General features: G+C 40.1%; 1 protein-coding gene and 1 non-coding gene across 11 annotated transcripts in view; one reads left to right on the forward strand and one right to left on the reverse strand.

The window, feature by feature from the left end:
• Nucleotides 1-22,260, forward strand: part of CFAP70 (cilia and flagella associated protein 70) — a 115,228-nt gene that overhangs the window by 85,289 nt on the left and 7,679 nt on the right. For all 10 annotated transcript variants that reach the window (XM_077946616.1, XM_077946618.1, XM_077946621.1 and 7 more), the window contains 6 exons: nt 6,024-6,182; nt 7,312-7,433; nt 9,053-9,205; nt 9,790-9,951; nt 11,377-11,466; nt 14,718-14,819. In XM_077946616.1, coding sequence (XP_077802742.1) covers nt 6,024-6,182; nt 7,312-7,433; nt 9,053-9,205; nt 9,790-9,951; nt 11,377-11,466; nt 14,718-14,819 — 788 coding nt within the window. The remainder of the gene's footprint in view (nt 1-6,023; nt 6,183-7,311; nt 7,434-9,052; nt 9,206-9,789; nt 9,952-11,376; nt 11,467-14,717; nt 14,820-22,260) is intronic.
• LOC114670164 (U6 spliceosomal RNA) lies at nt 5,507-5,610 on the reverse strand. Its single transcript, XR_003719652.1, has one exon. It is a non-coding gene; the product is annotated as a U6 spliceosomal RNA (small nuclear RNA).

Genomic DNA, 22,260 nt, shown 5'->3' on the forward strand with positions numbered 1-22,260 from the left:
TAATCTAATACACTATAGATAAGTCAAAATGGGATACTAAAAAATGTTCACATAATTCACAGAAGGCAGAAAAAGGAAAATAGTAGAATAAAAAGCAGAGAGAACAAATAGAAAACAAATAATAAAATGGCAAACTTAAACCCTAATATAGATAAATACTATGGTAGGCTGAACAATGGCTCCCCAAAAGATGTTCATGTCCTAATCCCTGGGACCGGGGAATGTTACCTTATATAGCAAAAGAGACTTTGCAAATGTCAAGAATCTTGAAACGGGGAGATTATCTTGGATTGTCTGGGTAGGTCCAATGTAATCACAAGGGTCCTTATATGAGAGATGTGAGAGAAGTCACAGACAAAAAAAAAGACAATGTGATAACGGAATCAGAGGGCCAGAGAAAGATATTTGAAGATGCTATGCTTCTGGCTTTGAAGTTGGAGGAAAGGGGCTACAAACCAAGATATATAGGTAGCCTCTACAAGCTGAAAAGACAAGGAAATAAATTCTCCCTTAGAGCCTCCAGAAGGAGCTAGCCCTGCCAAATCTTGACCTTAATCCAGTGAAACTGATTTCAGACTTCTGGCCTTGAGAACTATAAGATAATATGTTTGTGTTGTTTTAAGCCACTAAGTTTGTAGTAATTTGTTACAGCAGCAATAGGAAACTAACATAATTACATTCAATGGAAATTGTCTAAACATACAAATTAAAAGACAGAGACTGGCTTTAAATAGCAATTTTAAAAACCTCAACTATATGTTGTGTACAGGAACCTCATTTCAAATATAATGATATAGGCTGAGTGTAGTGGCTTATGCTTGTAATCCCAGTGCTTTGGGAGGCTGAGGTGGGAGGATCGCTTGAGGCCAGGAGTTTGAGACCACCCTGGAAAACATAGTGAGACCCTGTCCCCAAAAATCCTCAAACATAGTGATATATATGAATTAAGCATAAAAGGATAGACAATAAGAGCTTATGAACCAATAAGAGTAAGCTGGAGTAGCTATGTTAATATTAGACAAAGAAGACTCCAGAGCAAAGAAAATAAGTTGAGACAAAGAGAAACATTAAATAACAATAACAGGGTTAATTCACCAAGGAGACATATACCAGTTCTAAGTGTGTTTACACTAAACAACACAGCTTTGCAAGATAATGAAGCAAAAACTATCAGAGCCGAAGGGAGATGCAGACAAATTCATACTTACATTTGGGTGTGTCTCACCCCTATGTCATATCAATAGAAAGATAACAGGAAAATCTGGCCAGTTGTGGTGGCTCTTGGCTCACTCCTATAATCCCAGCACTTTGGGAAGCCAAGGCTGACAAATCACTTGAAGTCAGTAGTTTTGAGACCAGCCTGGCCAACATGGCAAAACCCTGTCTCTACTAAAAACACAAAAATTAGCTGGGTGTGGTGGTGCACACCTATAATCTGAGCTACTTGGGAGGCTGAAAGAGGAGAATCGCTTGGACAGCAGAGGCGGAGGTTGCAGTGAGCTGAGACTGGGCCACTGCACTATAGCCTGGGCAACAGAGCAAGACTCTGTCTCAAAAAAAAAAAAAAAGGAAAGATAACAGGAAAATTTCTCAACACTTAGAAATGATCAATACATTACTAAATATTCCTCTAATGAAAGATGAAGTCACAGGGAAATTTGAAAATATATTGAACTGAATGAAAATAAAAATATAACTTATTAGCTGGGCACAGTGGCTCATACCTGTAATCCCAGCACTTTGGGAGGCTGAGGGAGGCAGATCACCTGAGGTCAGGAGTTCAAGACCAGCCTGGTCAACATGGTGAAACCCCGTCTCTACTGAAAATTTAAAAATTAGCCAAGTGTGGTGGTGCGCGCCTGTAATCCCAGTTACAGGGAGGCCCATGCAAGCCCTGTTTTAACATCCTTTTGGTAGTAGACTGTTGTTCTGTCCCATACATTCAGGTCTGTGAGCCAGTGTGGAATCCATCATGGTTTGGTGTGGCCCGCCTGGGACTGTAATATTGGCATAGTTTGTGTGTGTGTGTGTGTGACATACATGTTTTGTCATGTTCATTCCTTTCTCCGAATCCTATCATTGTGTTCTTACAGCTGTGTAATATGAGTGGTGCAGTTTTGGATATGTGTGAGGGGGATTTTCAGGGTAAGCTGGCCCTGGCCTCGCCCCTCCACCCTGATAGCTAGCCAGGCCAGCTGCCCAATCCTCCCCTCTGCTCCTCCTCTCTGCATGTGGCTCAGACCATCTACATGGCTGCTTCGTTCTCCAGCCTTCCTCAGCCTTCCCCAGCCTTCCCCAGCCTCAGCAAGGATCAGTTGATCCATGAGCTTGTTTGGCTTTGGGGGATCCCTGGCCTTTTTGTTCTCTTCATTAGGAGGAGCTGGGGGAGAACCCAGTCAGCCCCTTTTCCCCACCATTTCTTTCGCTAGAATCGTGTCTGTATATCCACAAGTACCCAGTGTTTAGCTTCCATTTATAAGTGAGAACTTGCAGTATTTGGTTTTCTGTTCCTGCATTAATTTGCTTAGGATAATGGCCTCCAGCTGCATCCATGTCGCTGCAAAAGACATGATTTTGTTCTTTTTTGTGCTGTGCAGTACTCCATGGTGTATATGTACTGCATTTTCTTTATCCAGACCACCATTGATGGGCACCTTAGCTAGATTCTATGTCTTTACTATTGTGAATATTGCAAGCACGTGTCCTTTTGGTAGAAAGATTTATTTTATTTTGGACATATACCCAGTAATGGGATTGAAACTCTATATTCAATGACATGACATCGGTAGCTTGATATTGGCCATGGTAGGAAAATTTACATCATGGAAATCAGCAAACCAGGCTCCACACACACCCCTGACAACCAATAGTTAAACATTTACCATCTCATCACTGGACATATAGGAAAACTTCAAGTTTTTGGAAATATGCACTTCTAAATAACCCACAGGTCACCAAGGCAGGCAGATCACTTGAGGCCAGGAGTTCGAGACCAGCCTGCACAAAATGGCAAAACTCCGTCTCTACAAAAGTTAAAAATATATATATATAGCCCGGTGTGGTGGCATGTCTGTAGTCCTGGCTACTAGGGAGGCTCAGATGGGAGGATCATGTGAGCATGGGAGGTCGAGGCTGCAGTGAGCTGTGATTGTGCCACTGCACTCCAGCCTGGGTGACAGTGAGAGTCTGTCTCAATAAATAAATACATACGGATCTAAATAAATAAATAATCAACCCACAGGTCGAAGAATAAATCACAAAGGAAATTAGAAAATAGTTTGAACTTGCCAGGCGCGGTGGCTCATGCCTGTAATCCCAGCACTTTGGGAGGCCAAGGCGGGCGGATCACGAGGTCAGGAGATCGAGACCATCCTGGCAAACACGGTGAAGCCCCGTCTCTACTAAAAATACAAAAAAATTAGCCAGGTGTGGTGGTGGGCGCCTGTAGTCCCAGCTTCTCAGGAGGCTGAGGCAGGAGAATGGCGTGAACCTGGGAGGCGGTGGAGCTTGCAGTGAGTGGAGATTGCGCCACTGCACTCCAGCCTGGGCGATAGAGCGAGACTCTGTCTCAAAGAAAAAAAAAAAAAAGAAAATAGTTTGAACTTAATCGTAATGATGGCAAAACAAATCAAAATGTGTGGGATTAGCTAAATTATTTTCTAGAGAAAAGTTTATAGCTATAAATGCTTATATTGGAAAATAAGAGATGTCTAAAATCAATGATCTAAGATTCTACCTTAAGAAGCTAGAACAAGAAAATCCAATTAAACCCAAAATAAGTAAAAGGAAATAAATAATAGCCCAGAATAGAAATCAATGAAATAGAAAACAGACAAAAATAGAGACAATCAATGAGACCAACAGCTGTTTCTTTCAGAAGATCAATGAAACAGATAAATCTGATCAGGAAAAAAAGAAGTCACATTACCAATATCACAAATGAGAGAGAGGACATCACTGAAAATATTATAAATATTAAAAAGATAATAAGGAGAAGTTATTAACAACTTAATGCCAACAAATTTAACAACCTAAATGAAATGTATGAATACCTTGACAGACATAAACTAACAAAGCATACTCAGGAAGAAACAATCTGAATAGCCCTGTATCTCCTAAGGAGGTTAAGTGCGTAATAAAAACCTCTCACAAAGAAAACTTCAGGCCCAAAAGGCTTTATTAGTGTATTTTATTAAATAAGGAAGAAATAATTTCAATCATACCACATGTTCAAAAAATAGAGAAAAAGAGAACACGTCCAAACTCATAATTTGAGAACAGTAATCACCCTGGTATCAAACCAGACAAAGTCATCCCAAAGAAAGAAGAGTACATACAAATAACTTTCATAAGCCTAGATACAATACTTCTCTATTTATTTAATTTTATTATTATTATTCTTTTTTAAGAGACAAGGTTTTGTTATGTTGCCCAGGCTGGTCTCAAACTCCTAGCCTCAAGCGATCCTCCCACCTCAGCTTCCCAAATAGCTGGGATTATAGGCATGAGGCACCACACCAGGTTAGACACAATAATTCTTAACAAATAGCCACTCAATTTCAGCAACATATAGAAAAGATAATATATTTAAGCAGGTTGTAAGATCAGTTTCACATTTGAAAATCAATGTAATTTACCACTGGGATAGCTAAAATTAAAATGATTGATAAGATAAATTTATAACAAGGATGTGGAGTAACTGGAACTCTCAAACATTCCTGGTAAGAATGCAAAATGGTGCAACCACTTGAGAAAACTGGTAATTTTTTTCTTTTTTTTTTCATATACTTACATGGCCTTCCAATAAATGGCAATTTTTAAAGGTTATTTTTCTTTTCTCTTTTTTTTTAAGACAGAGTCTCTCTGTGTTACCCAGGCCAGAGTGCAGTGGCAAAATCATGGCTCACTGCAACTTCTATCTCCAAGGCTCAAGCAGTCCTCTCACCTCAGTCCCTCAAGCGTGGGACTACAGGTGTGCAACACCATACCTGGCTAATTTTTGTTTTAGTAGAGATGAGGTCTCACCATGTTTCTCAGGCCGGTCTTGAACTCCTGAGCTCAAGCAGTGCTCTTACCTCAGCCTCCCAAAGTGCTGGGATCACAGGCGTGAGTCACCTTGCCCAACCTCTTATTTTTATTTATTTATTTTTTTTGAGACAGAGTCTTGCTCTTTCGCCCAGGCTGGAGTGCAGTGGCACAATCTGGGCTCACTGCAAGCTCCGCCTCCTGGGTTCACGCCATTCTCCTGCCTCAGCCTCCCGAGTAGCTGGGACTACAGGCGCCTGCCACCATGCTCGGCTAATTTTTTGTATTTTTAGTAGAGATGGGGTTTCACCACGTTAGCTAGGATGGTCTCGATCTCCTGACCTCCTGATCCACCCACCTGGCCTCCCAAAATGCTGGGATTCCAGGTGTGAGCCACCGCACCTGGCCCCAACCCCTTATTTTTTTTATTGATGTATAGTATTTGTATGTATTTGTGGAGTGATATTTTGTTACATCCATTTAAAATGTGGATTGCTTCAGAAGTCTGTGAGTCATCCTTGTGCAGGGGCCATGCTATTCTCTGTGCTGTTCCAATTTTAGTATATGTGCTACTAAAGTGAGGACAAAATTGCCAAGTTTTGAAATAAGCTTAAACATACATACACATGCCAGCAGTTTCACTCCTAGATCTTAACCCAACTGAAACAAACATATCCTTGCAAAGATCTGTATGCAAATGTTTAAATAAAAAGATTTATTTATTTAAATAACTTAAAATAGGGATCTGTTTGATATTATCATGACTTGGACTAGCAGCACAGTTGTACTGGGGGGTCACAGTGACAAAACTGTTTTGTCAGTTTAGTTTGTACTCTTTAAATTATTCAAAAATATAAACAAGTCTACCAAACAAGTCTGTCCTTCATGAAATATTTAGGGAATATGTTTCTTATGCTTTGCAAAATGTATCTCTTACAATAACCTTTAAATACCCAATGTAAGAAGTTTTATTTTTCGTTAAAATTTAATCTGTTTAGGACCAGGAGCTGCATTATCTATTCTAGACAAATTTCTTGAAGAATCCTCCAAACTGCAGTCTGATTCACAAGAACCCATTTTGACTACACAAACTTGGGATCCAAGTATAAACCAAAAACCATCTAACACATTTATCAAGGAGATACCAACAAAGAAAGGTAACTAGAAATAAAGATTTCCACTTGGAAGAGGGGCATAAGCTAGACAAAAATGAAGACTCTTATGATGAAATGGCAATCCTGACTTGTTTGAAGTTGATAACTAGGCTCTGAAATCCAAACTCAATGGTGTAACTCTCTCAGTAAGCAAGGATTTTTTTTTTTTTTTTTTTTTGAGACGGGGTCTCGCTGTGTCGCCCAGGCTAGAGTGCAGTGGCCAGATCTCAGCTCACTGCAAGCTCCACCTCCCGGGTTCATGCCATTCTCCTGCCTCAGCCTCCTGAGTAGCTGGGACTACAGGCGCCTGCCACCTTGCCTGGCTAGTTTTTTGTATTTTTTAGTAGAGACGGGGTTTCACTGGGTTAGCCAGGATGGTCTCGATCTCCTGACCTCGTGATCCACCCGTCTCGGCCTCCCAAAGTGCTGGGATTACAGGCTTGAGCCACCGCGCCCGGCCAGCAAGGATTTTATATTTAGCTCACAGAAGTAGCCAACTACAGACCTATGATTTCCTAACAGTTCTTCATTTTTAAAAAACATCTACAAACTGTGTTTCACATTCAAGAAGATCTGAATACTTTTTAAAACCTTTTTATTTAGTTGTTCTTGCATTTGGAACCACAAGTAGATTTACCTTGAGAACCTTTGAGTTCTCCTTTTTGGGGACCATTGCTAGAGAGCAGTCAATAGCTTTCTAGATTATGATCCCTCTCATGTATTAGATAAGAAGACTCTCTGCTACGTGAGTGTATCTGAATTTCTTTTTTTGTTTTTTTTTTGAGATGGAGTCTTGCTCTGTCGCCAGGCTGGAGTGCTGTGGCGCGATCTTGGCTCACTGCAACCTCCGACTTCTTGGTTCAAGGGATTCTCCTGCCTCAGCCTCGCAAGTAGCTGGGATTACAGGCACGTGCCACCATGCCCAGATAATCTTTGTATTTTTAGTAGAGATGGGGTTTCACTGTGTTGGCCAGGATGGTCTCGAACTCCTGACCTCATGATCAACCTGCCTCGGCCTCCCAAAGTGCTGGGATTACAGGCATGAGCCACCATGCCTGGAAGAGTGTGTCTGAATTTCTGACACTTTTTCTATTATATCCAATCTTCAATCCTTTTAATGTAATATTTTCAGAAGCATCAAAATGTCAAGATTCATCAGCTTTTCTGCATCCTGGCCTTCATTATGGTGTTTCTCAAACTACCACCATCTTCATGGAGACCATACGTTTCTTGATGAAAGTCAAGGCTGTGCAGGTCAGAATATTTGGAAAAGGGCAAGTAGATGGAAAGATTTTAGCAAACTCCTTATTCTATCCATAATGGTATCTTTCAAGCTTAGATATTTGTGAAACAGAAATCAAATATGCTTTTGAGAGCATACTTTAAGCCCAACGGGAAGAACATCCAAACATGAACCACTCTTTGCACATGGCAGCAGAAGACCTCACTGCAAGTTCTGCTCCCTGTAGAATACCAACAGAGCTAAATCAGACTCTAAGGCATATGTTGCCTGATATCACTTTATTATGGGAATTCATTTTGTGAGTGTTGGGGGTTCACAGGAGCCAAATAATTCCCTTCTTCCCTTCTAGGTTTGATCCAAGTAGAAACATACATAGTACTATATCGGGGAATAAAAATATTAGCTTATTTTTATGGGTAAAACTGGGCTGGAGAACGTAACTGGTCCCACAATTGACTTACCCATGCAGTCACAGGTACAGCAGCTGAAGAACTGAAGTCTCCTCTCAGAGAAGAAGAGCATCCTAGGAGGTCTGCCTATCACATGGGAAGCAAGAAACATATTCATGAGCAAGCAGTAGGAGAGAGCAAGATGCAGGAGCCAAGAGTGTTTGGTTTTGATCCTGCCAAGTGCATGCCCTACTCGAGGGCAGGCAAACTCAAGAAAGGACAAGAATTATCAACTGGGTGGGACTGAGCCACATTAAGCAGGAGCCTTTAACAGATTAACCCTCCCCAAAATAGAAACAGACTCTCTTCTTCCACAGCTAAATAAGTCATTAGCACCCCCGGGTCAGAGACCCAGAAGGCAGGTAGAAAAAATAGCTGCGTTCCCTCTAGTATTCTCCTAAAAAGGTGTAAGTGTAATGTAGAATTTTCTACATTATAGACTGAGATGGGAACAGTGGGAGATAAAAAGAAGGATTTACCTTCGACTTAAGAAGTATATCTAACTTTGTTAAATTTGTAGGTCTTACAAAGTGTAAAAAGCAAAGATTTGGCCAGGCATGGTGGCTCACCCCCATAATTCCAGCACTTTTGAGATGCCAAGGCAGGAGGATTGCTTGAGGCCAGGAGGCTGCAGTAAGCAGCTCTGGGTGACAGAGCAAGACCCTGTCTCTAAAAAAAAAAAAAAATTGATCCAAAGTACAAAACTGGTAAACATAACTAATGTTTGGAGGTAGATCCAAAACACACATTTATGTTTCTAAGATTTCAAGTTTAGATTGTTAGAAAGGCAGTTTTACCTCACTTAAGTTTCCTTACAATGTCAACTGCCTGAAAATATTACCTCCTTTGTAAATGGGGTGGTTGATGATGTGCCTTTGTCTGCTGCATAATACATACAGTCTAACACTCACCTAGTATGATGACTAGCAAGACCAGAGTTATACAGTATTGCAGGTTATTCACTTGGAAATGTCTTCATTTGGTGACTAGGTGAATAGCTGGTAATGAAACTATGAAGTGCAGAATGTTTGTAATTCACCCTTTACCTTTTGAAGTTGAGGATAATTATTTCATTCTGTAATACATTTCTTGTTGTTTATTATTAGAGGCAGAATCCTTCAACCGAAAAAAGACACAATGCAGCCATTTATATGCTCCTTATAATCTGATTTTCCTTGCAGTATGTGCACAGAGTGCTTGCACATGAGCTGTTATGCCCTCAAGGAGGCCCCAGCTGTGAATATTACTTGGTGCTGGCCCAGACACACATTCTTAAGAAGGACTTTGCCAAGGCAGAGGAATACCTTCAACAAGCAGCCCAGATGGACTACCTGGTAATGACTTTTGCTAAAGCCTCTTGAGTCTGGAGAAGGGGCTTTATTTAAAGGTGGTGATGCCTCCCAGTTACTCGGGAGGGTGAGGCAGGAGAATCGCTTGAACCTGGGAGGCGGAGGTTGCAGTGAGTGGATATTGCACCACTGCACTCCAGCCCGGGTGACAGTGCAAGACTCTGTCTCAAAAAAATAAAAATAAAATAATCATGAGTTTTGCAAAGGGCAGAGAAAAGGATATATTTAGCTGATAGTGTTTATTTCAGTTTTTCTATATTTCTTCTGTTTTCTCATGTGAACAGTATCGGGGTTATGCTTGAATGTTTTTCTTAATATTTACTCCACACCCAAAATGGCTTTGAAGACTGCAAGAAAGAAATCTGAGGGCAGACCTAGAAAAATGTCTTCCAGTACAATTAAATGGTTATGTTTCTGAATGCTCTTAGAAAAAGAAAACAGTTGATCTGAAAAAGAAAAGAGAAAGGAAATGGACTTAATCTATCTAAATTTAAATGTTAAACAAAGATCATCAAGGTACTTTTAAATGCTACCTTATCCCATGTACTCTTTGTTTTTCACTTTCCCAGAACCCCAATGTCTGGGGCCTGAAGGGCCATCTCTATTTTCTGAATGGAAATCATTCTGAGGCCAAAGCATGCTATGAACGAACCATTAGCTTTGTAGTGGATGCTTCTGAGATGCACTTCATCTTCCTGCGGCTGGGGCTCATCTATCTGGAAGAGAAAGAGGTGAGGGGTAGAGGATGGGGAGTAACCCCATGGTCTGGGACCTGATTGTAATTCAAACATTAATATCCGTCTGTGTGGACTAAAATAGTATTATAATAATGACACTTTTACATCCAAAGGTAAAGTGACTTGCCCAACATCAGACAACCAGTAATTAGTGGAAGCAGCATTCAAACTCAGGCAGGCTGAAACCAGAGTTTGTGATTTTAACCGTTATGCTACTAAACAGTTCTTAAGAACTCAGTAAATGTTATGTTAGCTAAAATTGTATTCTCAGTAGTCGAAACATCCTTAGCTTGACTTACCTAACAGAAGGTATCATGGGCTTCAAAAGGACTTATCTCCAAACTTTCTCCTTAACACAAAGGGTTCTATTTAATCTAGCTGAAGCTAACCCCATTCCATAGGGCACTCTGACCTGACCATGGAAGCAGCCCCTCCCCATATTTTGGGAAATATTCCGAGTTCTTTGAAAAAAAAAACCAAACAAACCTTTCTTTTATGGAAAATTTCAATACATACAAAGCAAACAGAATAGTAGAATGAACCACCATGGACCCATCATCTCACTATAACAGTTAACATTCTGCCAAAGGCCTTTTGACTCCCCTGCTTTTGTTTTGACTTTATTGTATTTTTCCTGTCAGAACACCCAGTTGTCCTTTTATTTAATATTAAACAGCAACAGCAACAAGAAATTACAATGCTGTATGACGTAGTGGAAAGCTCACATAGGCTTGACAGAAATCCCTATCCCACTGTAGTGAAGTATATAAGGAAAAGTTCTCTTTCTGTTGTCGTTGAAAGCTGCATCTTCAGAGCACTGCTGACTTAGGCAGACCCTGGGCAAGCAGGTCTTAGGCTGTTTGCTGAGGCTCAGCTATAGATGCATCTCATGTTGGAGATACAGGACAAGAAATTGTCCCTTCAGGGATATGTCCTTTGAAAGTTTGTCTTTTGAGTTTTTCTAAAATTCTAAGATCCTTTACAACAAAGGGAATAGATTTCCAGAATGATGAGGCTATATCAAGTACACCTTTTAGTCCAGAGATTGTATGTTTGTCATGCCACCACATGATGTTGCATTTAAGTGAAAGAGGGTAATCCATGAAGTCGAGGTGGAATTCAGATAATCATGATGGTTTCCCCCGCTTTCAGTGTAACTCCTTGCCTCAACTCTTACAGAGACTATAAATGTCTTTGGAACTACTTCCAAGTGAAAGTCTGCCCTTTCATGTGATCTATCCATCTCCTCTCACCAATCTTCTTGCAATAACTCCCTTAAGGTAGATGTAAAAGTACAATTAAAGGTCTTACTTAACTTAGATTGTTCTGGAGAGCAACTTCAGAGATCCTGTGATCATCCCAGCAATACGGGGTTTGAAGCTTCTGGAACAGTAGCTTAGTGGTGCTTTCTTTCTACAGTATGAAAAGGCAAAGAAAACCTACATGCAAGCCTGTAAGAGATCACCTTCATGCCTTACCTGGCTAGGACTGGGAATCGCCTGCTATCGGGTAAGAGGATGAAGGCTTGAGACTAGGGCTGTGCATACAGCTTGGCCTTCCAAGCCTCCTGGAAGTTTGTAATGACGTTGGAATAGCCATCAGGGCTGTCTGCTGTAATGAAAAGTTGTTCTTCACAGGTGTTCAGTGAACTGAAGGTCACTTAACTCTAACTAGAAAAATAAAAGATCTTTTAAAAAAATCCCAGAAAAACCTGAACCAAGAAGCTATATAATAAAAAAAATTCATGTTATTTGGTATAGACACTCTTTTGTGATATTATCTGTAAGAAAAAGGTGATATGGGAGATGAAGAATCTATTCAAGTCAATTAAAGAAATTGATTGACACTAAGCACTGTGACCCTTCAATATGGAGGAGGAGTTGCTGTAGCTTCTGGTAGAAGCTTTTGCTCTGCTTCTCCTAAAAACTCTTTACTTAACCTTCTCTCATTTCCTCCAGTCTTCAAAGAGGCAAACATCGTCTTGTTCCTGCCTAATTTCTTCAGGTATATTATTGATTCCATGCCTCTCCTTTTCTTTGAATACCTTACTCACTTATTTATTTATTTATTTGAGAGGGAGTCTCGCTCTGTCTCCCAGGCTAGAGTGCAGTGGTGCAATGGTGTCGCCTCAGCTCACTGCAATCTCCGCCTCCTGGGTTCAAGTGATCCTCCTGCCTCAGCCTCCTGAGTAGCTGGGATTACAGGTGCCCACCACCATGCCAGGCTAATTTTTGTATTTTTAGTAGAGATGGGGTTTCACCATATTGGCCAGGCTGGTTTTGAACTCCTGACCTCAAGTGATCCACCTGCCTTAGCCTCCCAAAGTGCAGGGATTACAGGCATGAGCCACCTCACTTAGCCCCTCATTGCTATTTTTCAACCATAAAGATAATATGTGTTCATTATAGAAACTTTAGAAGAAGCCAGGAGCAGTGGCTCACACCTGTAATTCCAGCACTTTGGGAGGCTGAGGCAGAAGGATCTCTTGAACCTAGGAGTTTGAGAGAAACCAACCTGGGCAACAGAGCAAGACCCCATCTCTACTAAAACATTAAAAATTAACCAGGCATGGTGGCATGTGCCTGTAGTCCCAGATACTTGGGAGGCTGAGTTGGGAGGATTGCTTGGTGGGAACACAGAAGTTAGAGGCTGCAGTGAGCCATGATCGTGCCACTGCACTCCAGCCTGAGTGACAGAGCAAAACCTCATCTCTAAAAGTAAATAGACAGATACAAAATATGAAGAAAACATATACAGATACAAAATATGAAGCAAATAGATACAAAATATGAAGAAAACATTAAAGTATCCATAACTCCACAAGTTGGTGATAACTACTGTTAACATTGAATGCATTTTTCTCCCGTCTTTTTTTCATATATATGAAAGCAATTTTAATGTATAAAATGTAAATATTTACTCCTTTGTAACCTTTTTTTCTACTTAACAGTATAGTATTGGTATCTTCTTACAGCTCTGTCACCCAGGCTGGAATGCAGTGGCGCCATCTCGACTCACACCGCCTTCTGGGTTCAAGTGATTCTTCTGCCTCAGCCTCCTGAATAGCTGGGATTACAGGTGTGTGCCACCACACCCAGCTGATTTTTGTGTTTTTAGTAGAGACGGGGTCTCACCATGTTGGCTAGGCTGGTCTCAAACTCCTAACCTCAGGTGATCCTCCCACCTCAGCCTCCCAAAGTGCTGGGATTACAGGCATGAGCCACCGCACCCGGCCTGTGTTTTGTTTTTCACACATCTGTCAGTGAGCTCTTTGAGGGCAGATACTGTATTTTATTTATTTACTTGAGACAGGGTCTTGCTCTGTCACCCAGGCTGGTGTACAGTGGCTTAATCTCAGCTCATTGCAATCCCTGCCTCCAGGGCTTGGTTGATCCTCCTGCCTCAGCCTCCTGAGTACCTGGGACTACAGGATTTTATTTTTTTATTCCCAGCATCTAGCATACTGCCTGACACAGAGCAAATCCTTGGCAAATGTAGGTTGATTAAATAGTAAATCAATGTCTTAGAGACTTCAAAGTGTGGATGTGGGTGAAAGGCCATTCTTCATCTTGTCTTCAGCCTAGAAACCCATTATTTAATTATTTTAAAGCAGAAAAAGTGGGCTGGGCACAGTGGCTCACACCTGTAATCCCAACACTTTGGGAGGCCAAGGTGGGCAGATCACTTGAGGCCAGGGGTTTAAGACCATCTGGCCAACATGGTGAAACACCATCCGTACTAAAAATACAAAAATTAGCCGGCTGTGGTGGCAGGCACCTGTAATTCTAGCTACTCAGGAGGCTCAGGGAGGAGAATCCGTTAAACCTGAGAGGCAGAAGTTGCAGTGAGCCAAAATCATGCCATTGCACTCCAGCCTGGGCAGCACAGCGAGACTCTGTCAAAGAGGAGAGGTGAGATGAGGCAGGGAGGGGCAGGGTGAGGCGAGGCAGAAAAGAGAAAAGAAAAGAAAAAAGAACAAAGAAAAGAGAGGGGAATGGTGGGGAGGGGAGGGGAGAGAGAGGAGAGGAAAGGAAAGAGAGGAGAGGGGAGGAAAGAAAAAAGAAAAGAGAAAAGAAAAAAGAAAAGAAAAGAAAAGAGAAGAGCTACTTCATTGGAGAAGGGAGAACCTTTTGGAATGTTTTACAAAGCAACAAAGCAAACTCACAGTTAGGAAGCAGCAACAATTTCCATGTGCCCAGAGCTCAGACTGCACCCTAGAGTCTCTGAATACTGCACTGATTGGTCGGGATTGGGCTGTTAATAACTGATATTAGGGGAAAGAAAGCTTTCTGGACAATACTATTTCAACAGGCAAATCAGACTTTTACCTCAGGAAAAGGATGCACAATGTAAATTTAAAAAGCTATAAATGTATCTGAGAGCCCACAGTATGTGGATAAATCACTGAATGATGCACACATGAGAGTTGAGTTCCTGTGAATTTCCAACCTTGCACCTGAAGCTCCATGGTTTATAGATGTCCTGATGGAACCGCTGTAGAGGGAAGGATGAAAGGGGTATAAGTTAAGAGCTTACTAGGCAGGGTTCCAGAATCCCCAACCTGGCTTTTTAATCAGAGCTCTTCTACTTTTATTGGTTCGTATATTGAACCACCACATAAGATTTCATTTGCAGAAAAGAGTTCTGATGCTAAAAATATTAAAAAGTTGAAAACCATTGTTATAGGTCGTGTACACCAGTATTATTGGGACATAGTGGTTTCAGCTAAGCTAACTCACATGTCTCATTTTTCTGCCAAGCTGGAGGAGCTCACAGAGGCTGAGGATGCTCTCTCTGAAGCCAATGCACTGAACAACTACAATGCTGAAGTATGGGCATATCTGGCTCTGGTCTGCCTGAAAGTGAGTGTTTATTATCCTTACACAATGCCCTTTTAGAGCACAGAGGTGAGGGGTCAAGTAAGCAAGGGGCAGCAGATGGCTATTAATGCATGGTAGCTGAAATCTGATAAGCTCTAGGTGTAATGATTATGCTGATGACAAAGGAAGGGCCAAGTCTGAGCAGGATCTACTTGAAACATGCTTAAAAATAATATATTTAGGTGTGTTTCTCTGGAAAGGAAGTTCTAAAAATAGGAGCAATCTTGTATCACAACATAAACTAGGTCAAAGATTGATGAAGGAGATGTTCTACTAGTGTTTCTGAATCATTTCTTCCCATTGAAATGCTGGCTGAGGGTGCTTGTCCTTGATTTAGAGGGGATATTGGGTGGAGGGTAATGTGGGAGTTCATGGTAGGTGCTTTACCTATTAAAAGTAACTCTCCCATAGTTAGACTTAAATAACTTGCATATCAGTCTAAGACCACATTGGGAATAATGAGAGCAGCCCTCAGTTTTCCACTGGCCAATATGACACCAAATTGATGGGGAGTATTATTATAAGTGAAATGAACAAAACAAAAATTACTAGATTTTCTGTTTAGTGTAAATATTCCAAATATCAATATTTTAAAAATACCTGAGGTCTGGCCGGGTGTAGTGGCTCACACTTGTAACCCCAGCAATTTGGGAGGCTGAGGCAGGTGGATCACTTGAGCTCAGGGTTTGAGACCAACCTGGGGAACATGGCAAAACCCTGCCTCTACAAAAAATTAGCCAGGGATGGTGTGGAGAGCTTGTGGTCCCAGCTACTTTCAAGGGTTGGGGTGGGATGATCGCTTGAGCCTGGGAGGCAGAAGTTGCAGGGTGCTGAGATTGTGCCACTACACTCCAACCTGGGTGACAGAGTGAGACCTCATCTCAAATAAATAAATAAATAAATAAATAAATAAATAAATAAATAAAAGAAAATAAAAAGAGTTCTTACCCCAGCTCTCCCCTAACTAGCTCTAGGATCTGAGGCAAGTCACCTTACTTTATTGGGCCTCAATTTTCTCATCTTTAAACTAAAAGGGCCAGTATGGAATACCATAATATGCTTCTCTTAGAACTTGATAAGTCAAATAGGAAAAAAATAGAATATATATATACACAGATGTATAACCCATTCAACAGGTTTGAGTTCAAACACCAATATAGAACTCTTCACTTAACAATGAGAGGACACATATTCTTTTCAAGTTCAAATGAGTTATTTATAAAAGTTGACCACATGCAAAACCAGAAAGAGGAGTTCAACAAATACATACAGATCACATGGCAGTGAAATGATAAATCAACAACTAAAAGAAAGCCCAAAAGACTCATATACTTGGGCTGGGCGCGGTGGCTTAAGCCTGTAATCCCAGCACTTTGGGAGGCCGAGACGGGTGGATCACGAGGTCAGGAGACCGAGACCATCCTGGCTAACATGGTGAAACCCCCCCATCTCTACTAAAAATACAAAAAAAATTAGCCGGGCGAGGTGGCGGGCACCTGTAATCCCAGCTACTGGGGAGGCTGAGGCAGGAGAATGGCATGAACCCAGGAGGCGGAGCTTGCAGTGAGCTGAGATCCGGCCATTGCACTCCAGCCTGGGCGACAGAGCGAGACTCCGTCTCAAAAAAAAAAAAAAAAGGACTCATATACCTTTGGAAACTGAAAACATGCTTGTAATTAATAAGTCAATGAAGAAACCTTGTGACACTTCAAATATGAAGTCTTCTGTGCTAGGCAGAAGTCTAAAGATGGCCCCCTCCCGTAAGATTAATCTATTAAACACTAATGTAGGTACTGCTGTGAAATGATTTTGCAGATGTAAGTAAAATACCAAATCAGTTGACCTTAAAATACAGATATTATCTGGGTGGACCTGACCCAGTCAGGCAAATCTTCTAAAAGCAGAGTTTTCTCTGGTGATGGGGGCAGAAAGGTAGTCAGATTTGAAACATAAGAATCATTCAGTATAGCATCCCTGGCTTGAATATGGAGAGAATCATTCAGTATAGCATCCCTGGCTTGAATATGGAGAAGGACCACATGTCAAGGAATGTGGGTGGCATCCAGAAGCTAACAGCAGCCCCTGCTGAGAGCCAGCAGGGAAATAGGGACCTTATAGGAACCTACAAGCACAAAGAACTGAATTCTACTAACAACCTGAATAAGCTTGGGAGTACAGTCTTCTCCAGAGCCTGCAGATGAGAACCCAGCACGGATGACACCTTCATTTTGGCCTTGTGAGACCCTAAGCAAAGAACTAGTTGAATAATGTCAGGCTTCTGATCTATGGAAAATGTGATATGATAAATGGGTGTTATACACAGCAGTAGAAAATTAGGCCTTGTAGTAGATTTTTATAATAATGGTCCCCATTTAATTATGCTGTCATGTCCACATCTTTTGCAATGTTATATTGCCACTCACTCCCGTCAAGAGACGGAGTCTCTCATTTCTCCACCCCCTTGAATCTAAGCTAAACTTGTGATTTTCCCTGACCAGTAGAATATGATGGAAGTGACATTGTGTGAATTATCGGAGGTTAGGCTTTTAGAAGCCTTCAGCTACCACTCTTGCTCTCTTGAAACTGTGGGACCACTGTGCTGTGAAGAAGCCCAGTTTAGCCTATAGAAAGCTATAGGAGTCCACATGGAAGAGAACTGAATCACTCCAGCCAACAGCCAACATTCACTGCTATTTGAGTAAGGTTTTCTTGGATCCTTAAGTCCTAGCCAAATTGTCATATGACCTCAGCTGCATGAGTGATCTCCGGGAAAACCAGCAAAACAGTCCAAATTACCTGTAGAATTTTGAGAAATAACATATTGTATTTTAAGCCATTAAGTTTTGGATTGGTTTATTATACTTCAGTAAGTAACTGAAATGAGGCTGAATAAAAGCAAAGCCAATACATATTAGAATTATGGGATAAAATTAAAGCAATAAATAGAGGATAATTTATAGCATTAAATACATATGTTAGAACAAAGATTGAAAATCAATGAATTAATTATTTAAATAAATAAAGTAGTAAAGGGAAAGTAAGGAAACCCAAAGAAATAATTGAGAAAATGATAAGGAGTAGAAATAAATGAAAATTTCAACAAAGACATAATAGGATTAACAAAATTATGAGCTGTTTTTTGCAGAGACTAGTGAACAGACAAACCTCTTGCATGACTAAGAATTTTGTTTAAAATGGGAAGACACAAATAATATTAGCAGCAAAATGGGAACTAAATTAAAATCATTGGCTATTCTTATTCTATTAATTATTAAAAAAACTAAATCATTGGCTAAAGTTAATACCCATTCATGACTTTTTATAAAAACAAACTAGCTTTTTTAAAATCTGAAATTACATGTCCCAAAATCTAAACTATTATATGAAATGGTGAAAAGTTAGAAGCATTCCTTTTGACGTCAGGAACAAGATAAGGAAAATGTTATTGTCACTTCTACTTGAAACTATAGTGGAGGTTCCATTAAGGCAATAACACACATACATACACACATAAAAGAAATTGAAGGTAAAAGGATTAGGTAGGAACCCAAGAAAATCTACAAGCAAACCGAAATATGTAATAAAAGAGTTCAGTACTGAAATGGTAGATAATAAACTAACAATGATGGTTACTACACAGGGCAGTCATTGGGGAACAGGGTGTATAAGGAGACAGGTGGAAGCAAAACTCAATGTATGCTTTATTATATCCTTTTGACTTTTGAATAATATAAATGTAGTCAATGAAGATTAACACAAAGAAGTGGATGGACAAAGCTGCTGGATAAAAGATCAATATAAAAATCAATGTCGGCTGGGCGCGGTAGCTCAAGCCTGTAATCCCAGCACTTTGGGAGGCCAAGACAGGCGGATCACGAGGTCAGGAGATCGAGACCATCCTGGCTAACCTGGTGAAACCCCGTCTCTACTAAAAAATACAAAAAACTAGCCGGGCGAGGTGGTGGGTGCCTGTAGTCCCAGCTACTTGGGAGGCTGAGGCAGGAGAATGGCATAAGCCCGGGAGGCGGAGCTTGCAGTGAGCGAGATCCGGCCACTGCACTCCAGCCTGGGCGACAGAGCGAGACTCCGTCTCAAAAAAAAAAAAAAAGAAAGAAAGAAAGAAGGAAAAAGAAGAAAATATACACGAATCTCTTCTTTAGTGCCAAAAGAAGCACAGGAAGGATAAACCAGAGATTAATGAGAGTAGATTCTACAGGACATGAGTGGGCATGGGTAGAGGAGGGAGGAAATGAGGGGAATGACACTGTGATTGTCCCTATTTGTAGAGTTCTGACTTTTGGGACCATGCTAATATTTCATGTATTTTTTAAAAAAGAAAATCAGCAAGAAATGGGGAGACCACATAATTACGTACAAACAAAACCAAATAAAATTGTATTTCAAGTGAATAACGTAATTACACTGACAATGCAGAAAAATAATTAACTCGTGGTACTTTTGAAAACATTCTTTGCAATGTAGACTAATACATACTATGTATCAGGCTAAAGAGAAAAAAAAACCTTTATACACATTTAAAGTATAGTTTTAGGCTTCATTTTTGCAGAGGCATGAGTTAGCAGTTCTGAAATTACTAGGTATTCTATGATTTAACAAATAATTATGTTGTGGATAATGGGAGTCACATTTTTCACTGTGCTTCAAAGGAAGTTACAAATGTGGAAACAAGAAGGATAGAATAACCTTGTAGTGGTGAATTAGAATGGGAGATACTGATAAGAGCTCCTTGTTTGATAGATTAAATAGATACAGGTATAAATAGGTAGAAATATATGTGTATTTATAGAAATGTGTCTAAATACCTATGTCTCAAAAATAAATAGTGGTGGCAGGGGCCATAAGCACATCTAATGCTCAGGTCTTGGTTTCTAAATCCATTTAAGAAATAGGGCATTTGTCCACTTTAGAAGGAAAGGGTTTGTCGGGGAACCAGAGGCTTCTTGAAAGATGGCCAAAAATTCCAGAACTAGTGCCCGGAAAGTGAAAGATGAGTCTGAGATGTCTTGTTGAGTCAGAAAATAAAAAATGTTGAAAGAAAGACTGGCACATATCAAAATGGCATAGGGAAAAAATAAAAGAAACAGGAACTAGCTTAAAGTGGGGACTCCCCCTGGCTAAAACAAGGATAATTTGAGCATCCAAATATATAATTGTAGAAAAGGATTACAAATAAGAATCTATGAGCCCACTGTGATATAATTAAACAAATAAGTGGTGAGAGAAAGGAAAGCTTACGGTCAAAGGCCAACTGCTAAATGTATGAAGAATGATGGAATTGGAAAATCGCAATTTGGAAACCATCACAATAGATTCAGTGGACAGTCATCAGTGTATGCTAAAATTATGGTTGAAAAGTTCAAGGAGTAAGAGAATATTTCATAGTCTCAAAGTATCTCCTCACAAAATACTTACTAATTACAAAGGGGACAATAGTAACATTAAAGTAGAAAAACCTGGCAGATAGCAATGTAATAAAGTTAACATCACAAGTATTGAGATAAGTATCTTGTGCTTCCTCATATGGTGCACTGAGAACACAGCATTTTTATGGTATTCCTGTTAAATGTTCATAACCTGATATGATTATGAGGGAACATCAGACAAACATGAATTGAGGAATAGTTTACAAAATAGCGCTCTATATTTTTAAAACAAAAATGCCAATATCATGAAACACAAAGACTCAAGAACTATTCCAGATTAAAAGAAACTGGAGACATAAATAATGAATACAATGCGTGATCTTGGATTTTATTTTCTTATAAAGGACATTATTGGGTTGGGCATAGTAGCTCATGCCTGTATTCCTGGCACTTTGGGAGGCCAGTTGAGCCCTGGAATTTAAGAACAGCCTGGGCGACATAGTGAGACCTTATCTCTACAAAACATTAAAAAAAACTAGCTGGGCATGATGGCACCATGTAGTCCCAGCTACTTGGGAGGCTGAGGTGGGAGGAGGATTGCTTGAGCCCAGGAGGTCGAGGCAGCAGTGAGCTATGTTCACACCACTGCACTCCAGTCTGGGCGATACAGCAAGATCCTGTCTCAAAGAAGTGAATGAGTGAATGAAGAAATGAATGAATGATATTATTGGAACAATTGGAAAAATCTTGATAAGGTCTGTAGATCAGATAATAGTATTCTATCTATACTAACTTCCTGATTGTGATAATGGTACTGTGGTTATATAGGAGAATATCCTTGATTTTAGAAAACACACCCTAAAGTACTAAAATTAAATTATATCTCTAATTTACTTGCAAATGTTCAGGAAAAGTTAGGTGTGTGTTTATATAGATATACACACACATATATACTTTAACTTTTCTATATATTTTTAACTTTTCTATATTTTTCTAACTTTTATACACACACACATACAGTAATCACTCCTTGTACCCCAGGGATATGTTCCAAGACCCCCCCAGTGGATACTTATAACAAAGGATAGTACTGAATCCTATATATACTATGCATGAATTTATTTTCAAAAATAATTATTAAATTTTTTTTCTAATAGCCCACAGGTGCTACTAAATATTCACAATTTATTTTTCCTTCTTCACAATTTCATGGATAAAAGATAAGTTCATACCACAGATCTCAGCAACCTTAGCACACAATTTTTTTTCTTTCCTGATTAAGTCAAGAGCTTTCACCTTTTCATGAAAAGGAAGTACTTTATGGCTTCTCTTTGGCATATCCAAATTGCCAGCATCACTACTTTTGTGCTTTGAGTCCGTTATTAAGTAAAATAAGGGTGGCTTGAATACAAGCACTGTGAGATCGTGACAGCTGAACTGATAACGGAGAGAGTTATGAAGTGACTAACTGGCAGGTAGCGTCTACGTGGGGATATACTGGACAAAGGGATGACTCATGTCCTGGGAGGGATGGCACAAGATTTCATCACGCTCCTCATAACAGCAGTGTGCATTTTAAAACCTATGAGTTGTTTATTTCTGGAATTTTCTATGTAATATTTTCAGATCTTGGTGGGCTGAGGTTGACCTTGGGTGAGTGAAGGTGTGGAAAGCAAAACCTCAGATAAGGGGGACTACTGTATACATATATTTTGTATATGTATACATATATTTTGTATATGTATACAGTACATGTATTCCTTCCTGAGAGAAGGAAGAGAGAACTGTTTTTGTAACTTTTATTTAATCTGAAATTGTCAGAAAAAATTTTAAATACCCCTTAAAATAATGCAGATTGACAACACACTACACACCCACTAGAATAGCTTAAATCAAAAAGATAAGCCAGGCATGGTGGCTCATGCCTGTAATCCCAGCACTTTGGGAGGCCAAGGCAGGCAAATTGCTTGAGCCCAGGGGTTTGAGACCAGTTTGGACAGCATGGTGAAACCCCATCTGATATGATTTGGCTGTGTCCC

This window comes from Macaca mulatta, chromosome 9 (assembly GCF_049350105.2).
Source record: "Macaca mulatta isolate MMU2019108-1 chromosome 9, T2T-MMU8v2.0, whole genome shotgun sequence".
In the NCBI taxonomy this organism is placed as follows: Eukaryota; Metazoa; Chordata; class Mammalia; order Primates; family Cercopithecidae; genus Macaca; species Macaca mulatta.